At 32.5% G+C, this 24574-nt stretch overlaps 2 protein-coding genes across 3 annotated transcripts; one reads left to right on the plus strand and one right to left on the minus strand.

Annotated features, from left to right (window-relative positions):
- Nucleotides 1–7126: 7126 nt before the first annotated feature.
- On the minus strand, nucleotides 7127–8965 carry LOC102630474 (transcription factor BEE 3). Its single transcript, XM_006485738.4, has 6 exons — nucleotides 8554–8965; nucleotides 8330–8449; nucleotides 8128–8193; nucleotides 7917–7985; nucleotides 7759–7836; nucleotides 7127–7483 (listed from the first exon to the last, which is right to left on the minus strand). The coding sequence occupies exons 1-6, from the start codon at nucleotides 8908–8910 to the stop codon at nucleotides 7379–7381; spliced, it is 795 nt and encodes a 264-aa protein (XP_006485801.2). The 5' UTR covers nucleotides 8911–8965; the 3' UTR covers nucleotides 7127–7378.
- A 3337-nt stretch (nucleotides 8966–12302) lies between these two features.
- LOC102630787 (uncharacterized) lies at nucleotides 12303–17289 on the plus strand. 2 transcript variants are annotated; one of them, XM_015532524.3, is made up of 12 exons: nucleotides 12303–14006; nucleotides 14102–14230; nucleotides 14310–14480; nucleotides 14574–14734; nucleotides 14822–14993; nucleotides 15090–15223; nucleotides 15294–15486; nucleotides 15649–15846; nucleotides 16006–16272; nucleotides 16355–16621; nucleotides 16712–16820; nucleotides 16915–17289. In XM_015532524.3, exons 1-12 carry the CDS (start codon nucleotides 12303–12305, stop codon nucleotides 16932–16934), a joined length of 3525 nt encoding a protein of 1174 aa, XP_015388010.2. In that variant the 3' UTR covers nucleotides 16935–17289. The 2 variants fall into 2 exon arrangements, with proteins under 2 accessions (XP_015388010.2, XP_006485802.2); XM_006485739.4 differs by having other exon boundaries at nucleotides 16712–16807.
- Nucleotides 17290–24574: the final 7285 nt, after the last annotated feature.

Consider the following 24574-nt stretch of genomic DNA (forward strand, 5'->3'; position numbering starts at 1 on the left):
TGGAAAGGAAATGGATTTCGTTATCCTAACCTTTCATTCATGGCTCATGATATCTTGAGCATTCCTATATCCACTGTTGCATCTGAATCAGCTTTCAGTGTTGGCGGTCGAGTTCTTGATCAATTTCGAAGTGTTTTGAAGCCAGAGACAGTCCAAGCAATTATTACTACTAGAGATTGGAAGTTTGGAGAGATTGGTAAAACTTGCTCATAAAATTTATTTACTTTTCTTTTATAATATTATGTGCAATTTTTCTAATTAAGATTTATTTTTATAAAATTATTGTAGAAAATTTAGATGTCACTGTGAACCAACTTACTCAAAACATTATAACCATGAGCACTAATTGTGCTCCATCTGCAGAGAGTGTCAATGGTCCAAATGACAATGTGTGAGTGTGGTAGGTAAAGTTTTTATCTTGTTTAATTATTATTTCCTTGAAAATGCTACAAATTTGCTATATATTTGATTTTTGAAATTTTACAATGATTATTATCAATATTGCAGCATGTTAATAACATTTTATTTACTTTTTGGTGTAGGATTTTTGTTTTCAAGGTGACAAAGATAAATGAAGAGAATTAAAGAAATTACATTTCTTTATAATTTGAATTTGAATTATTGTTATTTGTAATATTAAGGATTTGTAATTTGGTATTTGGATGACTGTATAATATGATTTGAATTATTTGTATTTTCATATTTTGTTGTGGGATATTAAATTTGTGTTTTTTCTGATTAATTTTGTTTATTAATTATATTTTTCTAAATGAATTGTAAACGAATCGTAAACGAATCTTGATTCGATTCGATTCGTTATGGATTCGTATAGGATAAACGAATAATAAACGAATCCGGATTCGGTTCGATTCGTTTATCAATTTTGTTAAACGAATTAAACGAATCGAACCGAATATTCGTTTAATAAACGAATCGAATCCGAATCCTGAAATTTCAATTCGTTTAATAAACGAATCGAATCCGAATCCATATAATTTTGACCCAATTCGTTTACGATTCGATTCGAATTCGATTCGTTTATTCGTTTTGCCACCCCTAGTTAGCATATTTGTTGAGAAGCATAATCACTCATTAACAACATCTTGAAAAAGACATCTACTGAGGTCTCATCGGTCTGTTTCAGAGGTAAAGAAATGCTTGAGTCAATAGTTTGATTCAGTAAATATTCCAACTCATCAACAAATTAATCTTTTTGAATTACAAGCTAAGGCTTGTAGAACATGGGTTCTATGGAAAAAGATATTTATAATTATGAAAGAGATTAGCAAAATGAATTAAAAGGGCATGACGCATTGTTGTTGTATGACCATTTTCTAGTTAAGCAAGAAAAAAAACCATCATTTTTTTTTCAAAATTAAGTCTGGATTTGATAATCGAATAACTAATTGTTTCTAGGCTGATGTAATAAGTCGACTGGCATATAATTTTACAGAGATGTGGTTATGTTTGATACCATGTACAACACAAATTGTTATGGTATGATTTTAGCACCATTAGTTGGAGTAAATAACCATGGTCAAACTACTGTTTTTAGTAGTGTATTTCTGAGTAATGAGACTATAGAGTCATTTGTTTAACTATTTGAGCAGTTTAAGGAAGTTATGCCATGTAATGACCCAAATATGATTATCATTTATCATCCTACAAACAAAAGCTATTAATCAAGCTTTGACGAACACTTAACATAAATTTTGCAATTGGTACATTTTCTTAAAAGTTAAATACAGTGGTGTATCAAGATCATTATTGGCACTTTCAAAAATGCATTTAGGAATCAAAAACCAACGAAGAGTTTGATGTAATGTGGATGGATGTTGTTGAGAAAGCAAATTTGGTTGAAAAAGTCTGGCCACAGAGAGTGTATCAAATCATATCAAAATGGGTGCCAGCATATGTCAACCATGTGTTTTCCACTAGAATGTCAAGTAACCAACGTGCTAAGAGCAATCATGCATTCTTCAAGAGGTATGTTTCAAAAAAGAATTCACTTATTGACTTTGTTTTTCAATTTAATCAAGCACTTGACGAAAACGTCACAAGGAGCTAATACTTGACCATAAAGACATTAATGAAAGGTCGTTATTGAAATTGCTACTAGATATGGAGAAGCAAATGGCTGAAATTTATACACGTGATATTTTTTATAAGTTTCAATTTGAATTATGAGATAGCTTGTCACATCTGATTGAGTTTGTGAGTGAGGATGAAGAAAATAGGATATATAACGTTGTGAGTGAAAAAAAAAAAAAAAAAAGATGTTTGTAATGTGCACCAAGTCATTCATGACAAAAACACAAATTTTGTTTCATGCATTTGTAAGAAATTCAATAATGAAGGTATCTTTTGTAAACACATTCTAGCCTTATTGAAGAAATTACAAGTTACTTTGTTACCTATGCTTATATTTTGAAGAGATGGACTAAAATAGCCAACTAGAGAAGGTTATAGATGATGATGGAGAAGAAATAAATGACTGTAAGGACAAATCATTATTCTTGCATGGGACCAAGTTGTTTCGTTTTGCTTCAAAGATGATTGATCAAGTTGTTTCAAGTGAAGAAGCAAGTCAAATGTTCATTGATAGCTTAAAAGATCTAAAAAAAAAGTTAAGTCAATAATGAATAATAGTAAAAACAGGGGAGTTTTAGGAAAAGATAGTTCTATTCGACAACCACAATTTAATGAACCACTTAAAGTCAGGTTTAAAGGGTGTGGCAAACGACTTAAAGGAGGAAAAGAAAGGCAAAGGGGAAGGCAAAAGAGAAAGGTAGGCGTTGCAATGGATGTTGACAAGTTGATCAATCCCATGATAAGAGAAACTATCCAATGCTTCTCAATAGGTAAGTATGTCTTTTATTTGTGATAGTAATTCTTTTTTGACTTTGTGCATTTTGCTAAAATGTTTTTTTTTATATGATTTAGATCTATGGTGGATAAGGAACCAAATTTGGATTTGTCAAATTCAGATGATAGTAGCTACTCCTTCTCTTTCAGAGGTAGCATCTATTTGTTAAAATTTGATTTTGCAATTTACTAAATTAGATTTATATGAATTTAATGTCTCTTGTTAAAAATAAGATACACTAATTATTTTTGTTTCACTTATTATTACAGGATGATGGATCTTTACATAGTAAATGTCAAATTGTGAAGATTGTTGACCTTTAAAGGATACCAAATTAATGCCGAATTTTGTGTGCATTTTTGCACTATTTTGTTTGTTTTGTTCATGTGTAATTTTTTGCACTTTTTGTTTGTGCGAATTAAAATCACTATGACCATTTACAAATTCTGGATCCATTCAAAATCAAGTGTAAAGAACATAATTCCAAAATCAATATACACTTATTTTTTTATAAGAATATACACTTGTTAACTGCAAATAAGTTCTCATATTTGCAAGATCAAACAGTACAATTCTTTTAACTCAATGATCTAAACAACACACTTATTATCCCTCAGATACACCCAATGACAAAAGAAATAATAATTTTTTTTTTGCACGTCTTTGTCCAATCTTTGAACATTTATCTCCGTTTGATTTGGTTTTGATGTTAGAGATTGAGCGAAAGAGAAGGAAAATAAAGTACTATCATGCGAATTTGCTTCTTCCTTCTCCAAAAAAATAATTAAAAATACTAAAAATGGGACCCATATCAACAACCTCTAAAATACTTGCAACTATTGGATTTATCAAACGGCTATAAATTGACATCCGCATTTTGAAGCTAACATGGGGGGCCCCGCGAGCGCGCGCACACACACACATATATATATATATATATATACACATTGGCTTCTTATAAGCTTATGCGAAGGTACTTATATAAGTACTTTGTTTTATAATATAAAATTTTCTTTTATTTATAACACAACTGTATTTTTAAATTTTTAGAAGATATTCTGCAAATGGATTTCTAGAAAGCAACCCATTTTATTCTTCTAGCATATCAATCTATTGGGCTATCAATCTATTGGGCTTTCGTAGGAAGTAAAGTGACGAGAGATGTAATAGTACGACATGCATTTCTGGCCCAAATTCGTAGGAGCATTCTAATTATGGGGAAGGATGTTATTATCTCTCAGAATTTGAATTCAAGATTTTTTTTTTAATGGTTACAAGTGAAGGAGGGTCCTATTGAAAATAATCATGAGCCAATCAGATCTCAAGGATTAGATCTTGTGTGACATAAAACATCTAATTTGATTCTGTGTGGTCTTAGCTATCTCACTTGATTCTGCTATAGCCTTGTTACATTGGTTATCCTGATTAACCAAATCACAAATCTCAATTTGATTATCGTGACTAGCCACATCTCAACCTGATTATCAGGATTAGCAACATCAAAGATTATATTTAGATCACTATCATTTACATAACATTTCGAGACTTATGACATGAAGTGCGTTTTGTTGCTTTCTATAGTTCAGTGCCATCAAGGTTCACAGCTGCACCGTTAACAAAATTTGGAGTTATATTCTTCACATTATTTGACACCATTTTACGGAGAAAATAGGGAGAGGAACTAGCCATAGTAACAGAAGGTATATGTTTATTTTAGACAAAATTTTCATTTATTTACACAGACACAAATATATGTATAAATATATAAGATCTATTTTCTTTATTTTTTCGTTAGAAAAATTAATAGACATAATGTTTAAAAGAAAAGACATTTCATCTCACGCAATTGTGAAAACATGCCAAATTTTTTTTACTTTTAAATTAACAACGCAGTTTGGATAACATCAATATTTTCTTATCTATTCTAAAGGAAATAAGAATGGTAAGTTTCGATGAATTATAAATTTCAAATCGAACTGCCCTTAGGACATCGCTTGGCAGTTTTCAAACAATTTTAATTATCTATCCATTTGGATCCAATTTCTGAAAGAAGTAGGGAAAAAAATTATACGTGCTTTACTCATCCCTTTATCTGGTAAATAATAGTAATAAAGAATTTTCAGATTCAGCTAGTTAATTAAAGTGGTTGGCAATTTGAAATCAATTAAATAATGGAAGATCTTGTATATACATTGAGTATTGGCATGATAATACTTTATTTGGATAAAAAAATTACTGTAATCAACTTTTTAAGTTTTCAAAAATCTAACATAAGCATGCATATTTAGTGAGTGGAATTAAATAAGATTCCTGTTTATCCACTTGATCCAAAACTTGATGATATGATCCCACTTTATATGAATCCTTGAACTTGCCCATATTAGTTACAATTTCTCTGTCCAACATCACCTAATCCTAAATTGTGAACACGCGACATTATCCACTTAGTCCCCCATTGGGACCCCAAAAGAGTTTCTCTTTCCCTCCTAGTTCATGCATGTGCTTGCTTCTCCGAGAGACAATTTAAAGCAACAACAAGACTTGGGTCAAAAGAGAGTCAAAGAAGAAAGATTTTGGTTGCCAAGAAAAAAAAAAAAAAAGTGAAGTTGATTTGATAATTGATAGGTTCATTTAGCTCGTATCATTTGTTGTTGGTGTTGTTGGTGTTAATGAACCCACATTACCCATTTTCTTTTGAGCTTGCCTTGGCCCATTTCAGCTGTCCTCCTTTTGCTCCCATTTTCATGGATGCATTGTATCTATCACCCTTTCAATATTAAAAACAAATAAAAGAAGAGAAATTTTGTTATTTGTAATCACTTCTTCTCACTAATCATTCAGTTCATGAATTGGCAAAATCCATGAGATTTCATGTATCCATTTAAATTATTTTTGGGGGGTCCATGGATTTTCGACAAGTGAGTTATTAGAAATTAATTTTGTTGGCATCTGAGTGAGAGTATACGCGTATTAGGATAAAGTCCTTTTGGTTTCATGGGACAGATTCGAAATGTTATAGTGCCATAAAGGATTAAGCAGTTTCTTAATTTAGAGACAACTGGGATTTTTTTCTATAACTTGCTATTTCAATGGTCCTACGCAATATGGGGGTGTCTATTGATCCATAAGTGCTAAATTTGACCTTTCGTAATTGGTTATTAAGTAAAATTTTATTCACATTTAATAAAAATTAATAATGAAACGTAAGACTATGAAAGTTTTAATAAGTGTGTCAAACGAGCTCATGTTGACCTTTATAAATGTATACATTACACAAGATTTCTAAAATATTTGTATAATTCAAATCAACAGACAACGAATTCAAATTCGCGTTTAAGAGTAGCTATGCTTTTCTTAATTTTTTTTTCTTTTATAGTTTTATGATGTTCGAATAATTAAAATGAAAAGAATTACATATCAAAATTGCAGAGAAATTATCATCAGTAGGTCATTGTAAGACATTTTTCTTGGAAGCTATACCAAATATAAATGTTTTTTGAGAAACTCCTTTCAAATGAGTTAGGGTATACTTACAATACAGCGCCGTTTGGTACAGTGCCCTTAACAATGCATTAAAGGCTTTTAGTTTTTCGTTACCCCCCAAATTTTACATTAGTGTATAAATATATCATAAGTTGAAGGACCAAAACAAAAGCTTATTAAGTCAAACAACATAAAAAATTTTCAAAGTTTTAGATTCTCCGGCAACACTATATCATACTATTCTTCATATGAATAGGAAAAACAAAACTTTAATGTTTCTTCTTTGATTATATTGTCATGCGAACGATGAAGTCTTAGCAAGATTTCTTGCTCCTACAAGCACAATAATTGAATCTTTGTAAACCGCAGAATCTCTACTCACTGGATTTAGTTTTCAACCAAACCTTGACTTATTTAACAAAGAGTATTTGTTAATTATATACTAGTAATTGACATCTCTTTGGTTGAATCCTCGAAGCATCAACACCGACGTTCATGAGACTTAATCTTTGCTATTCTAATGTCTTCATCATTTTTGGCCATCTCACAACCACTTGACTATTGTGATATCATAGATCTTGTCAAGTTGAGCACAAATTCAAAGAAGAAATACTTTCAAAAAATCGCAATCAAATACACAGTATTAAACTTTTGTTTTTATATAATGATTTAACCATGACATCTTGTTTATAGATCAGGATTCTCTCGTGATGTTAGTTTTTACTCGAATTAAATGAAAAAAAAAATACATCCACGTAGAAGCAGAAGTTCAATGAATTGATAAGAAATTTTTTGTTGTTTAATACGTGTTGATTCAATATTTCTCCCACATGTTTGCGTGGCAATTACAAGTACCATACATATCAACTCCATTTGTGCCAACAAAGCATGATCAAGGGGGAGGGGGAACAAATTTGGGTATTTTTTTTTTTCAAATTAGAATTACAATTAAAATTTTAGGAAAATGGACCATCTTCGTGTACGTTCGATTACAATAATGGAGTAATAACATCCAAAACTAAAATAGTGTCACAAGGGCCTTGTAATTGTCAAGAAAGAAGAAGAAGACGAACAAGCAAAGTTTCCTTCTTTCATCAATCTCTCCATCTCTTTTGCCTCATATGCCTTTGCTTTCTGTAGATTTGAGACATTCACACATTAGTTAACGAAATAAAACAAATAAGGAAGATTTTATTTCAAATTAAAATTTCGGCACAAAATGTGAACCATTGATTTCAAGCAATTCAATTATAGATACTAAAAGTTGAAGTAGCATTTAATGATGCTAATACATCCACCATTAGATAGAATGAGATTAATGAATTAAAATTTAGGAAAAATTTACGTCATAAATAAAATAATTGATTCTTGCTTGAATTTTAAAAAAGAAAAAAATTCAGTGCATATACCTGCATTGTTTCTACAGCATCTGACTCCGAGTTGAAGTCATAAAATGTGCTGGCTGCTGTAAGCTTCATGGAAAGAAACTGAATCGAAAAGGAATTGAATTCAGTAAAATAATCTATAAATAAGAGAAAAAATGATAGTTCTGTAAAAATCAACTAACCTCAACTTGATTCTGCAAGGACTGGACATAATTAATAATCTCATCCAACATCATTGTCATTCCCATGGTCTGCAAATAAATTTTTAATGAATTTAAGGATTGTAAGCAATTCATCTTTTGTGTGTCTGTGTGTGTGTATCTTTTGAAATCATGCAATAAGTTCTTATAATTAAATAAAAGGTGAAATAAAAAAAAATTGTTAATTAATTACCTTATAGCATCCTGGTACAATATCTTGCAAGCATCTTAGTCTCTCATTTATTTTCCCTCTTCTAACCTGAATGAATCATAACAAACATATATGTTATTGAATATTGATGAATTTTACATAATATTCAATAATAAATAACTTATTTATATTATGAGAAACTTAATATATATATATATATATATATATATATATATATATTTACCCTTTCAGCTAAACTGTGACTATCCGTAGCTTGTCCTCTTCTAGCTCTAACATGAACCACTTCCTTTGATTTCTCTTCTTCTTTCTCATTGCCTTTCACTCTCTTTCTTCTCCCTGAATTCTGAAAACTCAAAACAAAAGACAACCCATTAAATATAAAATCAAAAACCAAGTCCTGGAAAAAGAAGAAAAAAAAGAAAGTTTCAAAAAATATGAACTGCTTACCTTTTTTCTCTTATTAGTTTCGATTTGAGAAACTGGAGAAGAGTCCTCATTACTGCTCTCGGATATCTCCACAGCTTTTCTGTTCTTGCTTTCACATTCTGTGCTTGTAACAGTATGACAAACAGGCAACATATTGTTTTGAAGAAAATTTCCAGGAAAGTTTTCTGCCAAGTTTCCGGGAAATTCAAAGAAGTTGTCTGGATTGGAGAAAGGCATGAAGCTCTGGTAATTTAACAAACTTGTGTTATCCAAAACACTCAAGTTGTTGTTTATTTGTTCAATGTTTGGATCAATATCAAGGAAAGGAAATGATGATGAAGCCCTAAAGTATTGCAAATCTTGTGCGAAATCAGCCATTGATATTATTTCTTTAAAGCTTTGTTGTTGTTACTGAGCCGAGTAAGTTTGAGCCTTGAAGCTTGTAAATTTATAGTGAGGAATTACATGTAATTTCTTTTTCTTTTTTTTCGTTTAATGAAAATAAAAAGTATTTTTGATAGACCACGTGGCAGTTCCACCTTCTTTAATTGTGTCCCCTAAATAGGTCCCATAATCAGGAGATATATCCAATAATAGTACGGGGCAATACATAAAATAAGCTTTTGGACCCATGGCTGAAGTCTGAAGTCTGAAGTTGTATCAAAAGTTCTTTCAGGTAATGGAGAAAAATTCTTTTTGAATCTTATTTTAACATTTCTTGAAAGCTTACTAAAATTTCCTATAGAATTAGAACAATTATAAAATAGATGTATTTTCAGTCCCCACCTTTTAATTTATTAGACACTTTTTATAACTTGTATTTGTTGGTTTACGCACTATAAAAGAATTATTATATGAATAATCAAATATGTGAAGTGATTCATCAGCATTTCCTTAGTTATGTTAAATCCGTAGATTAATCAAGATGCATCACTTGGCATTTTTTAATCTAAATTATTGCTCTACGCATAAAAATAAGATATGACAAGATAAATTATGAGGTCAAAATTTAATGGGAAACGACATAAAAATTGAGAGATCAAGCATTGCAATTTGTCAAGTAGTCAATTTCTATTTACAACTAGAAGATTCAAATATCATTTGGGATGAGTTTATGGCTTCAATAATTATTTGTATGTTGAAAGAGAATTGGCCCCAGATTAATAGTGTCACCTTTTTTTAAATAAAAAAATAAAATTAAAAAATTGCTTTTTGGGTATGAGCAGTTTCTCCTCCACATATTTTTGCTACATGCAACAACCAGTGTTATGATGATTGCAGCAGATCTCCGAATTTAGGCATAAAATAGGCTTTCCAAAACCATTAGGTACAAGTGCACATTGGTTTCCACTTGCATTACATATGAAGGCAAAATGATGGATTAAGTATTGTACAATTTTCTTGTTTCACATGACATGCCTCCACTAGAAACTTATTCATTTTTTAAGGACAGAATCACTTTATACATATATCTCTTGTTTAGTGCGAGGCGTACATTTTTTTTTAATATGGATACATTTTTAAGTCTGAGTTTATAGAGTCGGATTTTAAACCTATTAAACCGCACAACTTTTTAGTACATTAAAAATTAATTTTATTAAGATGCACGACTTAATAGTTGTCTGCATTAAAAAAAAAAAAAGAACACTCGCATATGAGAATGTATGTATATATATATATATATATATGTATGAAAATTATCCACCACTTATAAATTCAAAAGTCCCACGCTATATTTTTGTAAGGAAACATAAATGCACACAAAATATATGGATCCAACTCGTTGAATTGTTTTCATATTGCTCACTCTTGTATAAATTAGGTATGGTTTATTTTTCATCTAAAATCGGAAAGAATTTGAATTTAATTGAAGATCTAAATGTATAAATCTAATGAATATTTATTTATTTTTTTACGTCTAAATATAATATTGTTTTTAAATATTTAATCTCAAAATATATAAATAAACATACTTAAAACAGCTTGATGATTGAATCTGAATCGTATATTCACTACTGGAATTGAATATGAAAAAGGAAATTTCATTACGAATATGGGCTAATTGAATGCATGTGAAATGTGTGTTAGGCACGTGACATTACATTTAGTTTTCCATATTGCTAGAGTTTCTAGAGTCCAAGAAAATTGAACATTGAAAATTTTATTTTGACTTTAAAACATGACTTAATTTTTTCATCTAAATTATATGAAAAACTTATATTTATGTACGATAATATTTATTGAAAGTTATTTTCGGAGAGGCCGTCATAAAATTTCTATGACAATTAATAAAGAGAAGAAATTTATACCCCATGACGTTCTTAAAGTCAAAGAAATTTGACCTACCGATTGTGGCATAAAAAAAAAAGTGATGAAAATAGGCCATAATAACTTCACATAGAACTGCCTTTGTAGCATAACTTAGGCCTTGAATTGATGATAATGTAATGCTTAAAATAGAAAGGTACATGAAATGTACTTCATAGACTTGGTGGATTGATCTCCTTTTGTCAGCATGGGCCATGTAATATGGAAAATCAAGCCCAAATTGCTTTCTGGCAATTGGCAAATACCATTTAAATGTTGAGAAAAAAGTTTAGGGCAGTTGAAGAAATAAGGGGGAGTAATTTCCCTTAATATCTTTTATAATGTTATTTGATTATGTAACTTTTTAGAGTTGCCTTCTCTTTATCTATTAAGAAAAATTATTGTTAATAGGATTATTATCTAGATAATTGTGCAATTTATTGTTATCCTTAAGATAATAATTCCTCTTACAGTTTCAATTCTAATGTACCTTAATAGATTGGATTTTGAGTATTAATAGTTTCATTAGATTCCGTGCTCTTTGCGAATCTAATTGCGTGTTCGGTGGCTCTACTTCTAGACTTTAGAAGGCATAATCTTCTTAATTGGGTGCTAGAATGGGATTAGCTTATTGGATAATCACCTGCATACAGGATGCAGCCTCGGTTGGACTGCACCGAAACTGTTCGAGGAAATTCCCCAGCGAAGCGTGTAACGCTGACGCCATGGAATGCTCAAGCCTCAATGGGCCCTCTACGCGTCCTGGTTTCGTATTCATTCGTGGGCTCTGCAATTATGGGCTTGATGGGCTTCAACTCATACATTGAAGAAGATTGCCCGCCATTTCTTTTTTCTTGCTTTAACAACTCGTGCAACAGCTTTTCCAACTGACTAACAGCAAATCAGTTAAGCTTTTTCTGATTTCCCAACTTGCCCTCAACCGTTATTTTCCCTCCATAAGCAAGAGAAGCCTCCATTTTCTCAAGCAGAAAAAGAAAAAGAAACACTCACAACCACTGCTAGTTCTCTGTCAAGAAAAACAAGAAACCCATCACCGAAATGAGCAAGAAAGGTCAAAGCGAACAACCGCCGCCGCTGCCGCCGTTCGACACCACCGCCGAGGGTAGGGCTGCCATTGCGGCATATGACGAAGGAGACTACGTTGGAGCCATGAAATGCATCAAAAACTCTGAGTCACGCTACAGAAAATGTCCTTTTTACCAACATGCAGAAGCCTTTATTCTCTACAAAATCGCTCTGCAAAATAACGATCATGATGGCGGCACAGTTCGCAATTATATCGAAGAAGCAGCCGTGTCGGCTCTTCAAGCATCGTTTCTTCTCTCAAGTTCCACCATAATAGCTTACTTTTGCGCTTGTGCACTGTATGATTGGCAAGTTTCAACCGAGAATATTACAAGGTGATTAGAGAATGTAACAGAGCGTTAGGAATCGAGAATCCCATGGAGCCCGAAAGATCTTCTTTCGTTTTCAAAGATCCGAGCCAAGAATGGGGAATTGAGAAAACAAAGCAAGAATCGAGGGAGTTGATGAAGAAAAGTGAGAGGAAGAAAAGGTGGGCTGCCATCAGTTCAGTTGAAACGATCCAGGAAAGTATAAAGGCAGCAGTGAAAAGGGTAGATGAGATAAAAAACCAGCTAGCGAGATTGAGGGATTCGCCAGAGGAGGAGGAAATGGAGCCAAAGCTAGAAGAGAGAAGAAAGAAACAATTTGCGGATAAATTTATGGTCAATTTGGAAAAAGGAAACGTGGCAAAATCTTTCTGGAACAATGAATTGAGCGCTGAGCAAAAAAGAAGTTTGTTCCGAGTGAAAATAGAAGATCTCAAAAAGCATTTAACAAATCGCAAAGAGAAGGATCTTCTTTCGGAAGCAATAGAATTTGCCAAGGCGCATCGATCATGGAAGTTTTGGGAGTGTTGCGATTGTTCTGAGAAGTATGGTGATTGGCAGTCTTACATGCAGCACCTTTGTGATTTTCATGACTTGAGAATTCATCAAGATCTAGCATCAATCCATCCAAAAATAGTTGATGAGGATTCACGTGAGATGATTTTTAATGGTGAGTGGAAGCCTGTTGATACGGAGGAAGCAATCAAGATTTTGGAAAATCAATCCAAATCAGAATCTTATAATACCGATGACAGTTATATGCGTGCAGAAAAGGGCCAAGGTGAGTATAAAGGTTGTTCTGATGAAGATGTCCTGCTCACAAAACAGTTGGGAAGTGAAAGTGATAAGGAAGCATCATCTATAGCACCCACAGATTGGCCATTAAGTGATGATAACAAGCGTATTGCACTTCTTGAGAGTCTCCATGGCACGTTTCAATTTCTTCTCAGGTATAGTTTTCTCATACAAGTTGAAATTGATGAGGTGATAAAGTATGCCGTTGCCATGCTTAAGACTAGATTTTCTGATTCACACTTGAGGAATCTGGGCCCAGAAACACTTAAGCTAGTTTGCTTTTTGGAATCTTCACAACTTAATAGCATCATCCATAAATTGCAGCATGTGGCTGGTACTTTAAGTGAAAACACTGGGATTGGTAACTCCACAGATGAACAGCTTACTGGTGCTAAGACTTTTGATATCAAAGAGGATGTTGCACTTAACGACAACTCATCATATCTGATTTTGGATGGCGTACTGTCTTATGATACTCATATAGTGTCATGGTTATATTTGGGCCATGAGGTTGGGGAAGCAATAAAGTTGTGGGCAAGGCTAAGAGAATCTAATAGAGGGCAAAGAGTTAAGTTGTTTGAGTCCTTTAAAATGGAACGTTCAAAGTTTGTGAAAATGTACGAGGAAAGACGGAAACTTTCCAAAAAATGGGACGCACTGGAGGCAGTGAATGGTATATTTGCTGATGAGAAGAAGCGAAGGGACGAAAATCCAGAGTATGTGTGGAGAACCTTTGAATCCCTTCTTCGAGAAAGGCTAAAAGAGCTAGAAGAGAGGATCGATGCTGCTGCTGCAGCTTATCAGTTTGAGTTAGAATTTATTTTGAATGTTCTGGAAACAGACAGAGCTGTGGCTGCTTTTCAGTTTGAGAACACGTCAAGAGTGCACGAAAACTGGAATCAATCAGATGAGTATGTGGGAGAAAAAATATTGTCGTGGACAAATCAACTGGGAAATGATGTGAGTACCATTGGTTTACATTCCTTCAGCCAAACGATTCTTTAATTATTATGCCATTTTGTTCCCTTTTGGTCTGACCATGTTCAATCCCTCAGATTTGGCTAGAAAATGTAAGGATAATCACAAGTATTGTCAGCATGAAATTGTTTAACCTGCAACTGGGAGAGATATCTGCTTATGAGTATCAGTTAATTCTGCTTCCTATGTTCAGGTCACTCGTCAAGGTTTGTGTTTTCTTAACGGTTCTTGGCTTCTTGTTGTTTATTTCTACATCTTTACATGATGAAATTTTGTGCTTTGTAGTCACGATTGGAACGTCACATTGATGAGGAGGCTGTAAAGAAGTTAAATGAAATTCAAAAAGGTTTAGAGGAGCCTGATAATAAAGGACAAACACAAGGAAAATCCAAAAACAAGAAGAATAAGAACAAGAACAAGAAAAGGAAAGATCAACGAGAGGCTAAGGATTTTGGGGTTTGGTTCCTGAACTATGATCTTCTTGTTTTTGCTGTGTAGGTTGTTCTATTTATAATATGTTTGGAGTAAGCTGATATTTTTATACTGTAGGTAACCAGAGACATTGAGCAGCCTTTGGAAACTGGGGATACTGAGCAGCCTTCTGAAACTGGCGATATGGAGCAGCCTTCGGCAACTAGGGATATTGAGCAGCCTTCCGAAACTGGAGATATTAAGCAGCCTTCACTTCCTCAGGAGAAAGCAGTTCAAATGTTAGTCCCTTATTTTGGTATTGAACTGTTTTCACTTTAAGTAGAGTCTGATATGTTTTCAAATTCAAATTCTGAGATGGATGAAAGAGTTGATGATATGCAACAATTGATTGCGACTGAGAATGCTGAGAAGAAGTCTAACGAAAAGGAAAAAAGCTTAGAGGAGACTGATAGTAAAGGACAAACACGAGGAAAATCCAAAAACAAGAAGAACAAGAACAAAAAAAGGAAATATCAAGGGGAGCATGCGGATTTTTGCGTTTGGTTTCTGAACTGTGATCTTCTTGTTTTTGCTGCTTTGTGAGTTGTTCTGTTTGTTATTTGTTTAAAGTAAGCTGATATTTTTATGCTCTAGGCTACCGGAGACATTGAGCGGCCTTTGGAAACTGGAGACATTGAGCAGCCTTCGGGAACTGGAGATATTCAGCAGACTTCGGAAACTGGAGATATTGAGCAGCCTTCGCTTCCTCAGGAGAAAGCAGTTCAAAAGTTAGTCCCTAATTTGGTATCGAATTGTTTTCACTTTAAGCAGAGTCTGATATGTTTTACCTGTGCTCAGTGACAATCCAAATTCTGAGAAGGATGAAAGAGCTGATGATCTGCAACAATCGATTACGACTGACGAAAAATTGCGTGAAGAAAATGTGAAGTATCAGCTTCAATCTGAGCATGAGGCTAGGCTCAATGTCAACGTGCTTGGAACAGGACTTGGAAAAGAAGCTGCTAATAACTTTCTATATATGATTATACAGGTTATCATTCCATAACAAAATGTTTTCTGTCATATGCTACTGGAATGATGGGTTATCATTCCATAACTAGATGATTTTCTGTCATCTGCTACTGGAATGATGGTCACTTCTTGTTTCATTTTCTATCACTCCTGAAATTTTTTCTTTTATGTGGCAATGCAGTCCCTATGGAACCTAAGAGAATTTCAAGAGGAGTGCAAAAAGAAATTGGATGAAGTTCAAAAGCACGATGGAAATCCCTGCATTGTCTGTGCCTTTTTTGACATCTGTGCTGCCAAGAATCGCGGAGAAGCTGTTGATCCTACTGAATTAAGAATTGCTTTGAGCACTTACTACTGTAATCAAAACAACTTCCAGGAGGTTTGTAGCAATTCACTCTTCTGCTTTGAAAAAGTTTCACCTCCATGAAACCACAGAACTTGAAATGATATATAAGCCATTGCTGTTCTTTATTGTCTCTCTGTTGGTTCCTTCCTTTGTATCTATATAATATCCCTCATTCAAATGCCTACTTGCCAGGGACAAGTGAACGATGCTTATTTATTCCTTCTTGTTATCTTCAAAGTTCTTCACGTGGCATTTTATGCTGTTAATTCTGATGACAAACCAGAAGACATGTACAAGGACCGTTTGCATTGCGTAGACTCTAATTGTTTGGTGCATAGAATATTTGGAATGGATATTTTTGAAAGTATTGAATGCATCAACTGTCATATGAGATCGGGATATCAGAAGTGTACTTACCTTTCTTTCGGTATATCTGCAAACAATCTCAGAAGTTTGAAGGTGGGTTGAGTTGGAATAATTGATTGACAAAAATGTTTTAGTCTCCGTTTGTGATGATTTGAGCATTGTCCTTTTAACCCAGAATGAACATATGGATATGTCTAGTAAAAAGGTTTTAGAGCTGATGGGGTTGGGTGAGCAAATGACTTGTGGCTGCGGACAACTAAACAGTATCTACCATTCTCTTTGGCGTCTTCCACACGTCTTCGTATCAGTTATAGATTGGCAGAGAGGTGACGAGAGTTCAGAAGATATATCAACAACCTTGAGTGCCCTTTCTAATGAGTTGGATCTGAGCAAGTTATTTCAAGGATACCTGCCTGATTACACATATTTTGTCGTTTCAATGGTAGATTTCATGCGCTTGAACCTCCTCAAGTTATAAATTGAAGCTGTGTGCTTATGTTGCAGTTAAAAGTTTTTATCTTTCATTTTTCAGGTTTGCTTTTGTAAAGATCGACAACATTCTGTCTGCTTTCTTTATGATGATCAGCATGATGAACATTATGTTCAGCATAGCGACTCAAATGTGGAGGCATATTCAGAGGGTGCTGAAATTCTTTTTTCTCTTTTTATCTTTTTTTAAATTTCTTGTATTATTTTTTTCTCTGTATTACAAATTTTTATCATGTGCACATGTAGGTTATTGGTTCCTGGGATGATGTGATTTCTACCTGCAATACAAAATGCTTACTACCAAAATTTCTGTTCTTTGTTAACAAGGACAGTAAATATTTTGGCAACCGACGATAATCATAGTGAAACGCTTGACATGATGATCAGTTTCCAGAGGCTGATTGGTTTGAAGGCAGGATCATGATGGGAGCCGGCTAGCTATTTGGAGGTGCCTAGCCATTATTTGTGTCTTCTTTTGATGATGGTATATGCATTACAATGGAACGAAATAGCTAGACAGAGGAAGAAATTAGTAGTATATCTCCATGTACCAAATTCAATTCTGTCCAAACAGCGATATACAAATCTGAATCATAGTTGAAAAAGAAGGGTATGTACAAACCTGAATGGCACAAGTATGATAGATAATGAAAAAGAGAAATGTTTACCAGCTGGAGAATTGAGAAAGAGACTAGCAATCTCAAATAACGAAGACTTGCAGCATAAACTAATGAATCTGAAGGATGCGATTTGAATTCACAAGAAAACTGGTTACTGAATAAGACTACAAATCAAAGTATATGAACATATCAGCTTGGCCACAGAATGAATAAAAATTGTTTTCATTATATCTTACAAAAGAAGAAAGCAATCTAGGGCCTTTCGCATTACTAATCACAGCATTCTCTTCTAGCTTTCAATTACAATCAATCAAATTATCGGTCTCTATCAGCCCAGGAGGAAAATTGAACTATTTACATGCACCCCCTTTTAAGTTAAACATGAAGACTTGAGGTTCCCTCTCTCCTTAGTGCTGTTGTTAAGCTACTTAATCATCAAAAATCCTGGGCCAGCCCATGAAAGTAGCTCCTCGCCAGCATCCTTTCCCATCAGAATCATCTCATGCAAAGTAAGTATAAGAACTTTTTTCTGGATGTTTCGAGAACTGAAAGACAGAAACAGAGAGAAGACATAGCAACTTCTTAATATGAGCTAAATAATTAGAAAACAATAGAGAACATCATACCACAAGTACCATCTCCAGCCCCTTAAATATACAGTCACCATTCTCATCTTTGCAAGCATATCCTGCAATAGGACTTCAGCAAGAGCCGTCCAAGGTCCCAAGAAAGGCTCTCTCACAAACAACAGCTTGTCTCGTTTCCTCATGATTTAATGATCCTAAGTATTTAGCCTGCAGGGTGCAGTCAAAGAAAAACACACAAGAATTAAAAGAGAAAATTGATATGGCAACCACGGCAAAACAATGTTCCAAATCACCAAAAATCTCAAAAATAAGTCAGATAAAAACAGCATAACCAAGGGAAAGACCTTTTTTTTTTTTTGTGGAGGGGGGGGGGGGGGGGGGGGGGGGGGGGGTGTGTGTGTTTTTTTCAAATCAACGAGAAGAAAAATTAGAAGATGGACCAGAAGTCACTAAAGCAGAGATCATCCAACTAATTCCCAATTTCTAATCATTAAAAATATAGGAATATCCTTGAGTACAATTTAACCAAACATCAAAAGTATGGCAACCGAAAAAAAAAAAAAAAAAACCAACTTCTCCTATCAAAATCAGCATCTTCGTCCCTAGCTTCCGCAAATGTTCACGTTCCCTTTCCAACCAAATAACCCAAGAAAATGCCATCACACCACAATTCCATAACACCAATGTCTCACTACCTGCTTCAAATGCACAAATTTTCTCTATAAGCAAAGAATGATGAGTATCTCTAATCAACCAAAAATAAATTAGCAGCCAAAACCATATTGTGCCACAACTATAAACCTACAGGACTGTGAGGGAAAAAATGATCATGTTTGACCATCCCTCTGTCAAAAATTACAAATGGATTAGGAAAATGATAAATATTCGGTTTTTAGGCCAAAAACTTTAGAATCATTGTCTGAGCCAACTGCAATAAATATAAGTAAGAAAAGTTTGTCATCCTAAAGCATAATCCAAATAAACATTTTAGCTTTATGATGCAAGCAGTGAAACAATTAAAGAAGAGGTGTCAGTATGTAAGCCTTCTGAGCCATGTGTTCTGTCCACAGGGAAACACAACAACACTATGGATTTTATACATTATTATTTTCTTTTTGTTCGATATTTTGTTTCTTCATGAACTGTAATTTTATTGAAGGAAAGGAAAAGAAAAAGAACAAGGGTAATGACAAGGATATCTAACTAATGTTGAATGCTAATAAACAAGGTAATAATCATCCAAGCCAATGTACAAAACTCACTTATGCTAAGCCAGATTCAAACCAAAGATCTATGCTCCCACTCTGTTATATTTATGCCAAGGCCCAAGGTGCAACAACAACCAAAATACCCCGGGTGTTGATAATTACAAAAGCCATATTTTTTTTTTATCTGATTCCAGCAAGCAATCAACTTCAACATTCATCAACTATTGCAACCTTGACTGGAAAACCTATGTAACCCCTGACAGAAGTTAAATTTCACTCACAAAAGCCTACAAGCCACTAATTTTCCAGTTAGATTAAAGACCGATCAGCCAAAGTTTCATTGTACAGCCAACAAAAGTTCCTCCTCTAGCTTAGCAGTAGCAACAGTGACCACTCCTTCACTAGCTAACCGCACTAGCAGCAAAAAAAAATCACTATCTGCATATGGTTCATATTTGCATTCTATAGCTAGATGTTTAGGCCCTCAATGGTTGTACATGTAGAAAACACTCATAGAAAGAATGTTTGCCAGGGCATCCAAATGTTTTTAAATTATCTCATAGTTTCCAGTTTTCAGTTCTCTTCACTCAGATTATTTTAATACATTTTTGTTTGTGTTTAAATATGAAATACATGCAAACGTTTGTTCATATCCTTGCAGCATGTAGATTCTTCACAATTAATTAATCTAAATGTTCATTATTCAAGATTCATTTCATTGCTCAGTAAAAGAAAATATAAAAGGAAAAGGAAAACAGAATGCTAATTTATCCTACAGCTTCATTAACTCAAAATTTCAGACCTTCTTTCACATATCGTTGAAATTATCTCAGAATCGAAAAGCTTGCTATTCCTAGTCATTATTCTAGCTTTTGTGATAAAATGGTATCCCACATCAATAAAACAATTTGTGATCAAGGTATCAACCATCTAGGTCAAATTGAACATCAGTGGCCTGGCATCAAACAGGCTGCAATAATGCTGCCAATCAGCATTATATTTATGAATCCAAAAGCAAGAAATAGACATGCAGTTTTTAGTCTACTTTTCCAGAGTAGTAAAAAGGCACCATTTTTTTGTCATTACTTGTACAGGCAATTCCAATTGCCCCTTGAGCAACAGCCAGGAGCATATCATCAATTGGAAGAATATTAGTCACATTTTCCGTCATGTTCAAGCATTTAAGTCCAGCTAGTGCTGACAATGTTGCTTGGATCACCCCTTCATTAAGTTTTCTCAACCTAGCCTGGACGTTACCTCAGAAATTTTCCAAAACCGGATAAAAAAAAGCAAAAACATAAACAAAAGACAACTTTAAAACATCAGTGATCCAAAATATATACTAAAAGAGTAGATGAATATTGAAGAGTAACAAAAGCAACAGGCCATATAACTGCAGTAACATCCATCTAGCATGAAGTAACATGCTTTACACAATAAATAGTACTTATAACCTGCTAGTCCATGCGAAATGCAATAGGTTATTGAGACTCTCTTCTAAGTGAAGCAATACCAACTGTGCTTCCAGCAGGTAGTTCAGCAAGTGAGGCTGCACTCAATGAAACAAATGCATCTCTTAACACCCTCCCGCTGAAGGTTGCAAGGGAGAATTGTCTTATCCAGTAAATAAGTAGGGACATCTTTCATTGAATGTACAGCAATGTCAATTTCACCATTTATCAAGGCCTCCTCTGTTTCTTTGATGAACAAGTGTATGATATTTTCAAGAACAATATCCCACTTAAATTAAAGCTTCCACATTATATAAGTAACACTATTAAACACCAATAGAATCGATGATTCACATAGCTGAGTCAAACCCATGTCAGCAAATTAAACAAACACCCACAGGATTTCATAATTTATGTTTATATTTTAAATTTTGATTGAAAAATATTTTTTTAAAGAACAATTATACGAATTTTTAAGTTATGAAGATATGAATAATATAATAAAAAGAAAATAATTAAAGATTTGAGGATTTGTAATGCATTTTATATATTAGAAACTTAAAAGAGATGCTTTTTTAGGGTTAAATCTAGTGGGAAGATGATTAACTTTTTTTTATTTATGAGTTTGTATTTTATAAATTAAAACTGTGTGTGGGCATTTCAAGAAATAAAATTAATGATAAAAAAAAAAGAAATAAAATTAAAAGGTCCTGTATGTAAGAGTTGCAACCAGGGCCAATCATGTGGGCACGTAAAGGGGGTATTATAAGGATTTTATTGCCGTGTTAAAAGTTCCACTCCGAGCCATTTAAAATAAGTCCTGTGAGAGTTGCTCAATCAAGTGGGATTGGGCCTCATGCGGAGTCCAGGCTTCTGTTGAGATCTGATGATGTCCGCGGTGACTCTCTCTGTGCTACAAAATACAGATGACAGTCTAATGTAGCAAGTACAATAAGGTAATGATAATCGACAATGATCTTTGAATATTATAATTATAAAGTAGAAAAATGTATTTAAAAGAAAAATAAATAAACAACTAGATTTCATTTGGTTAAAAATAATAATAAAAATAAGGATTTTTTTTTTTAAAAAAAATAGTACATTAGTGCAATAATTTAAGCTCAACACATGTTTGAACCTACCTGAACGAATTATAATTAAAATCCAGTTTTAAAATATGTTCCCTAAACAAAAAGAAAACTGCATCCACAACCACAAGACATATGCAAAGATTCATTAATTCACCGGCGGACTTACAGCTGAGATAGAATGGGCTATAACCCGGTTTAGTCCAGAAAAAATTCATTCATCCTCTTATTTTTTTTTAATCAATTCTTTTTTCAAATAATGGAGTTTTTATTTTCTTTACATATATGTCCCTAACTCAATTATCCTTATGTCTTCATCAATTTTATATAGCAATAGAGTTTTTATTTTATTTTTAGATATGTCCCTAATTAAATTATATCTTTTTTTTCCAATGAAAATTAGTGACTTATTTTATGAAATGATAAATTATATTTTACTGAATAGATTGAAAACATTAGGGAGCTAAAATATTGTACTACTTTATTTTATTTTTAAAAAATACTAATTGAAAAAATTAAAGTATGGCAATGTAGTATAACATCGTCATTAGTATTAAAAGTACTTACAAAAGCAACATATAGTAACAATTATCAACATTTTCATAAACTTTTTATGTGAATTTTAAATTTTATTTATTAGTTAAATTAATTAAGAGTATAGGTTAGAAAATAAAATTTGAGTATAAGGAGTTTTTTTTTATGGAAGAATCATCAGCATTTGGGTCTTCAAAGAGCGTTAAAGCACCTGACAAAGAAATAACAACACTAAATACTTTTTTGTTGAGTTAAGTTTAGTTTATTATTGAAACTTTTGACAGATAATACTTTTATAATTTAAAAGGATGAATAAATTTTAATTATTTAGTTTATTTAAATATGGTAATTAAGTACTTGACTTCAAATATAAAAGTTTTACTTATTACTTTTAACATATTGTAATTACATGTATTGATTTATTTTAGTTTGAAATTCTTAATTGATTAATTAATCCTTATATAATTACATGTTATTTTATATAGGTTGCAATATTAGATTCCATAGTTAAAAAATAGTGTTTTTTACAAATTGTCTTTTTTTTTACTTTTTTAATAATTATTTTTTTCTAAAGTTAATATTTATAGGGATAAAATTCTTCATGTTCCTCCTTATTTAATGCTCTTTTTTTTACCTATAAATTTTTATGCTCACTTCAAAATATAATTTTTTTTTTTATTTTAACCCAAGATAATATTAAGTCTTGAGTCCACACGTGCGTTAATATTTTGTGTTAGCATGCATCGTTTCCCCGTTATGTTCATGTAATATTTTGCAGGCTAAGACTGAAGAATATTTCATTTTCGATGATTCATGTCTATTCTTTTTTAATTCAATAAAAAATTGACGTCCCCTGAAACTTACCCAAAAATAAATAAATAAATAATCCACTAACAGTTGATTTTATATGATGAAATTAATAAATTCTTTGAATTTAGAGATCGAGAGTTGAATAATTGAGTGAAACGATTGACATCAGCTCATTGAATTTAGTTTCCTTTCTCATATTTTTTTAGCAGATCTTATAATTTGTGTTTATATTAATCACACGCCATAAATTAATATATTATTATTTGTATCCCCAACAAGAGATTAAAAAAAAAAAGAAAGGAAAAGAAAAGAAAAATAAGAAGATTGATCTAAATTTAGATTTGCCTCTTTATAATTAGGGTGAGTCACACTCAGGTAGCTTTTTTTTAAAAAAAAAAAATCTAAATAGATCTAAATTTTTTTTAAGTTTGAAAGGGTTTTAATACAAAAATCTAGATCATATGTTTATTTTTCTTTTTTTAACATATGAATATAAGTGACATTTTGTTTGTTTTTATAATTAAGAATATCTTAAACTTGATTCTTTTACATTTATGTCCTTATAAATCAAAATAAAAAGGATAATATTATATTACATAGTTTAGGAAATAAGTTGTTTTATGGAGATATTTTTGTAATATAATATTTATTTCTCATTCAGACTTTTTTCTTCATTCAGATAAAAGTCACAAAAAATTTACTTTTTTTATTCAAACGTAAATATCTAAAAATCAGATATAATTTAAAAAAAAGAATAAAATTTAAAAAAAAAATCTGATATTAATAAAATTTCAGACTTTAGACATTTAACAAACAACTTTTAGTTCCTTCTTAAAAATTGTTTTTACCTCTCTAGACTTTGATATAATTTGAATACCTCGACTCATTTATACTTGAAGTGTAGATACAATTATTTAATAGAAATTAATTAGTTTTGATTTGCAAGAGGTCTCGAATGATCAATTTGTATGAAAACACATCACACTTATCCTTCAACATATTTTTCATTTTCACGTTGCCGTTTTAACACCAAAGATTCAAACGAGGTATTCAAATTCTTTCGGAGACTAAAACAGTAAAAAAAAAAAGATTAAAAAAATATGAAAGAAGGGATTGTCAATTTCCCATCAGTTAAAGAAACACTGAGCGAAAATAAACTACAATTGAAAAATGGCTGATTCATATTTTAATCACGCATGGAATTATTTAATCACTATAGTATACATATCCATCATTGAAAGATAGAAACGAACTAGCCAAGCTAACTTAGCAAGCAGACGCGTACACGTTTTCATTTTGAAATGTGCAGTCAGATTTTAGAATGTCGCATTACATGTGAGCAGAATTCACTATTCCATGATTCTACCCGTGCTCCATGGATTACGATCTAATAGTATTCAACATCATAATCAATGCGTTAAATATATATTTTTTTCAAATTTTTAATAGCGGCTGCCGCCGGCAATCGCGCAAGATGATCTTCAATAACACTGCTAGATTTAGTCAGTCACCATTAACGGAACTACTACCTAAAGCCAGCCACTTCTCGTCATCATCGGCGTCATTTTTATTTTATTTTTATTTTTTATTTTTTATTTTGCTTTTTGA

Source organism: Citrus sinensis, chromosome 3, assembly GCF_022201045.2.
Source record: "Citrus sinensis cultivar Valencia sweet orange chromosome 3, DVS_A1.0, whole genome shotgun sequence".
Taxonomy (NCBI): Eukaryota; Viridiplantae; Streptophyta; class Magnoliopsida; order Sapindales; family Rutaceae; genus Citrus; species Citrus sinensis.

Excerpts from the sequence above, each read along its gene's own strand:
- LOC102630787 (XM_006485739.4), top strand. The coding sequence starts at position 12,303 with ATGGAGCCCGAAAGATCTTCTTTCGTTTTCAAAGATCCGAGCCAAGAA. Across the intron at positions 14,231-14,309 it reads TGTTCAGGTCACTCGTCAAG|TCACGATTGGAACGTCACAT; the intron begins GTTTGTGTTTTC and ends TGTGCTTTGTAG. Across the intron at positions 15,847-16,005 it reads ATCAAAACAACTTCCAGGAG|GGACAAGTGAACGATGCTTA; the intron begins GTTTGTAGCAAT and ends CCTACTTGCCAG.
- LOC102630474 (XM_006485738.4), bottom strand. The coding sequence starts at position 8,910 with ATGGCTGATTTCGCACAAGATTTGCAATACTTTAGGGCTTCATCATCA. Across the intron at positions 7,986-8,127 it reads TTGTACCAGGATGCTATAAG|ACCATGGGAATGACAATGAT; the intron begins GTAATTAATTAA and ends ATTTATTTGCAG. Across the intron at positions 7,484-7,758 it reads ATGCTGTAGAAACAATGCAG|AAAGCAAAGGCATATGAGGC; the intron begins GTATATGCACTG and ends TCAAATCTACAG.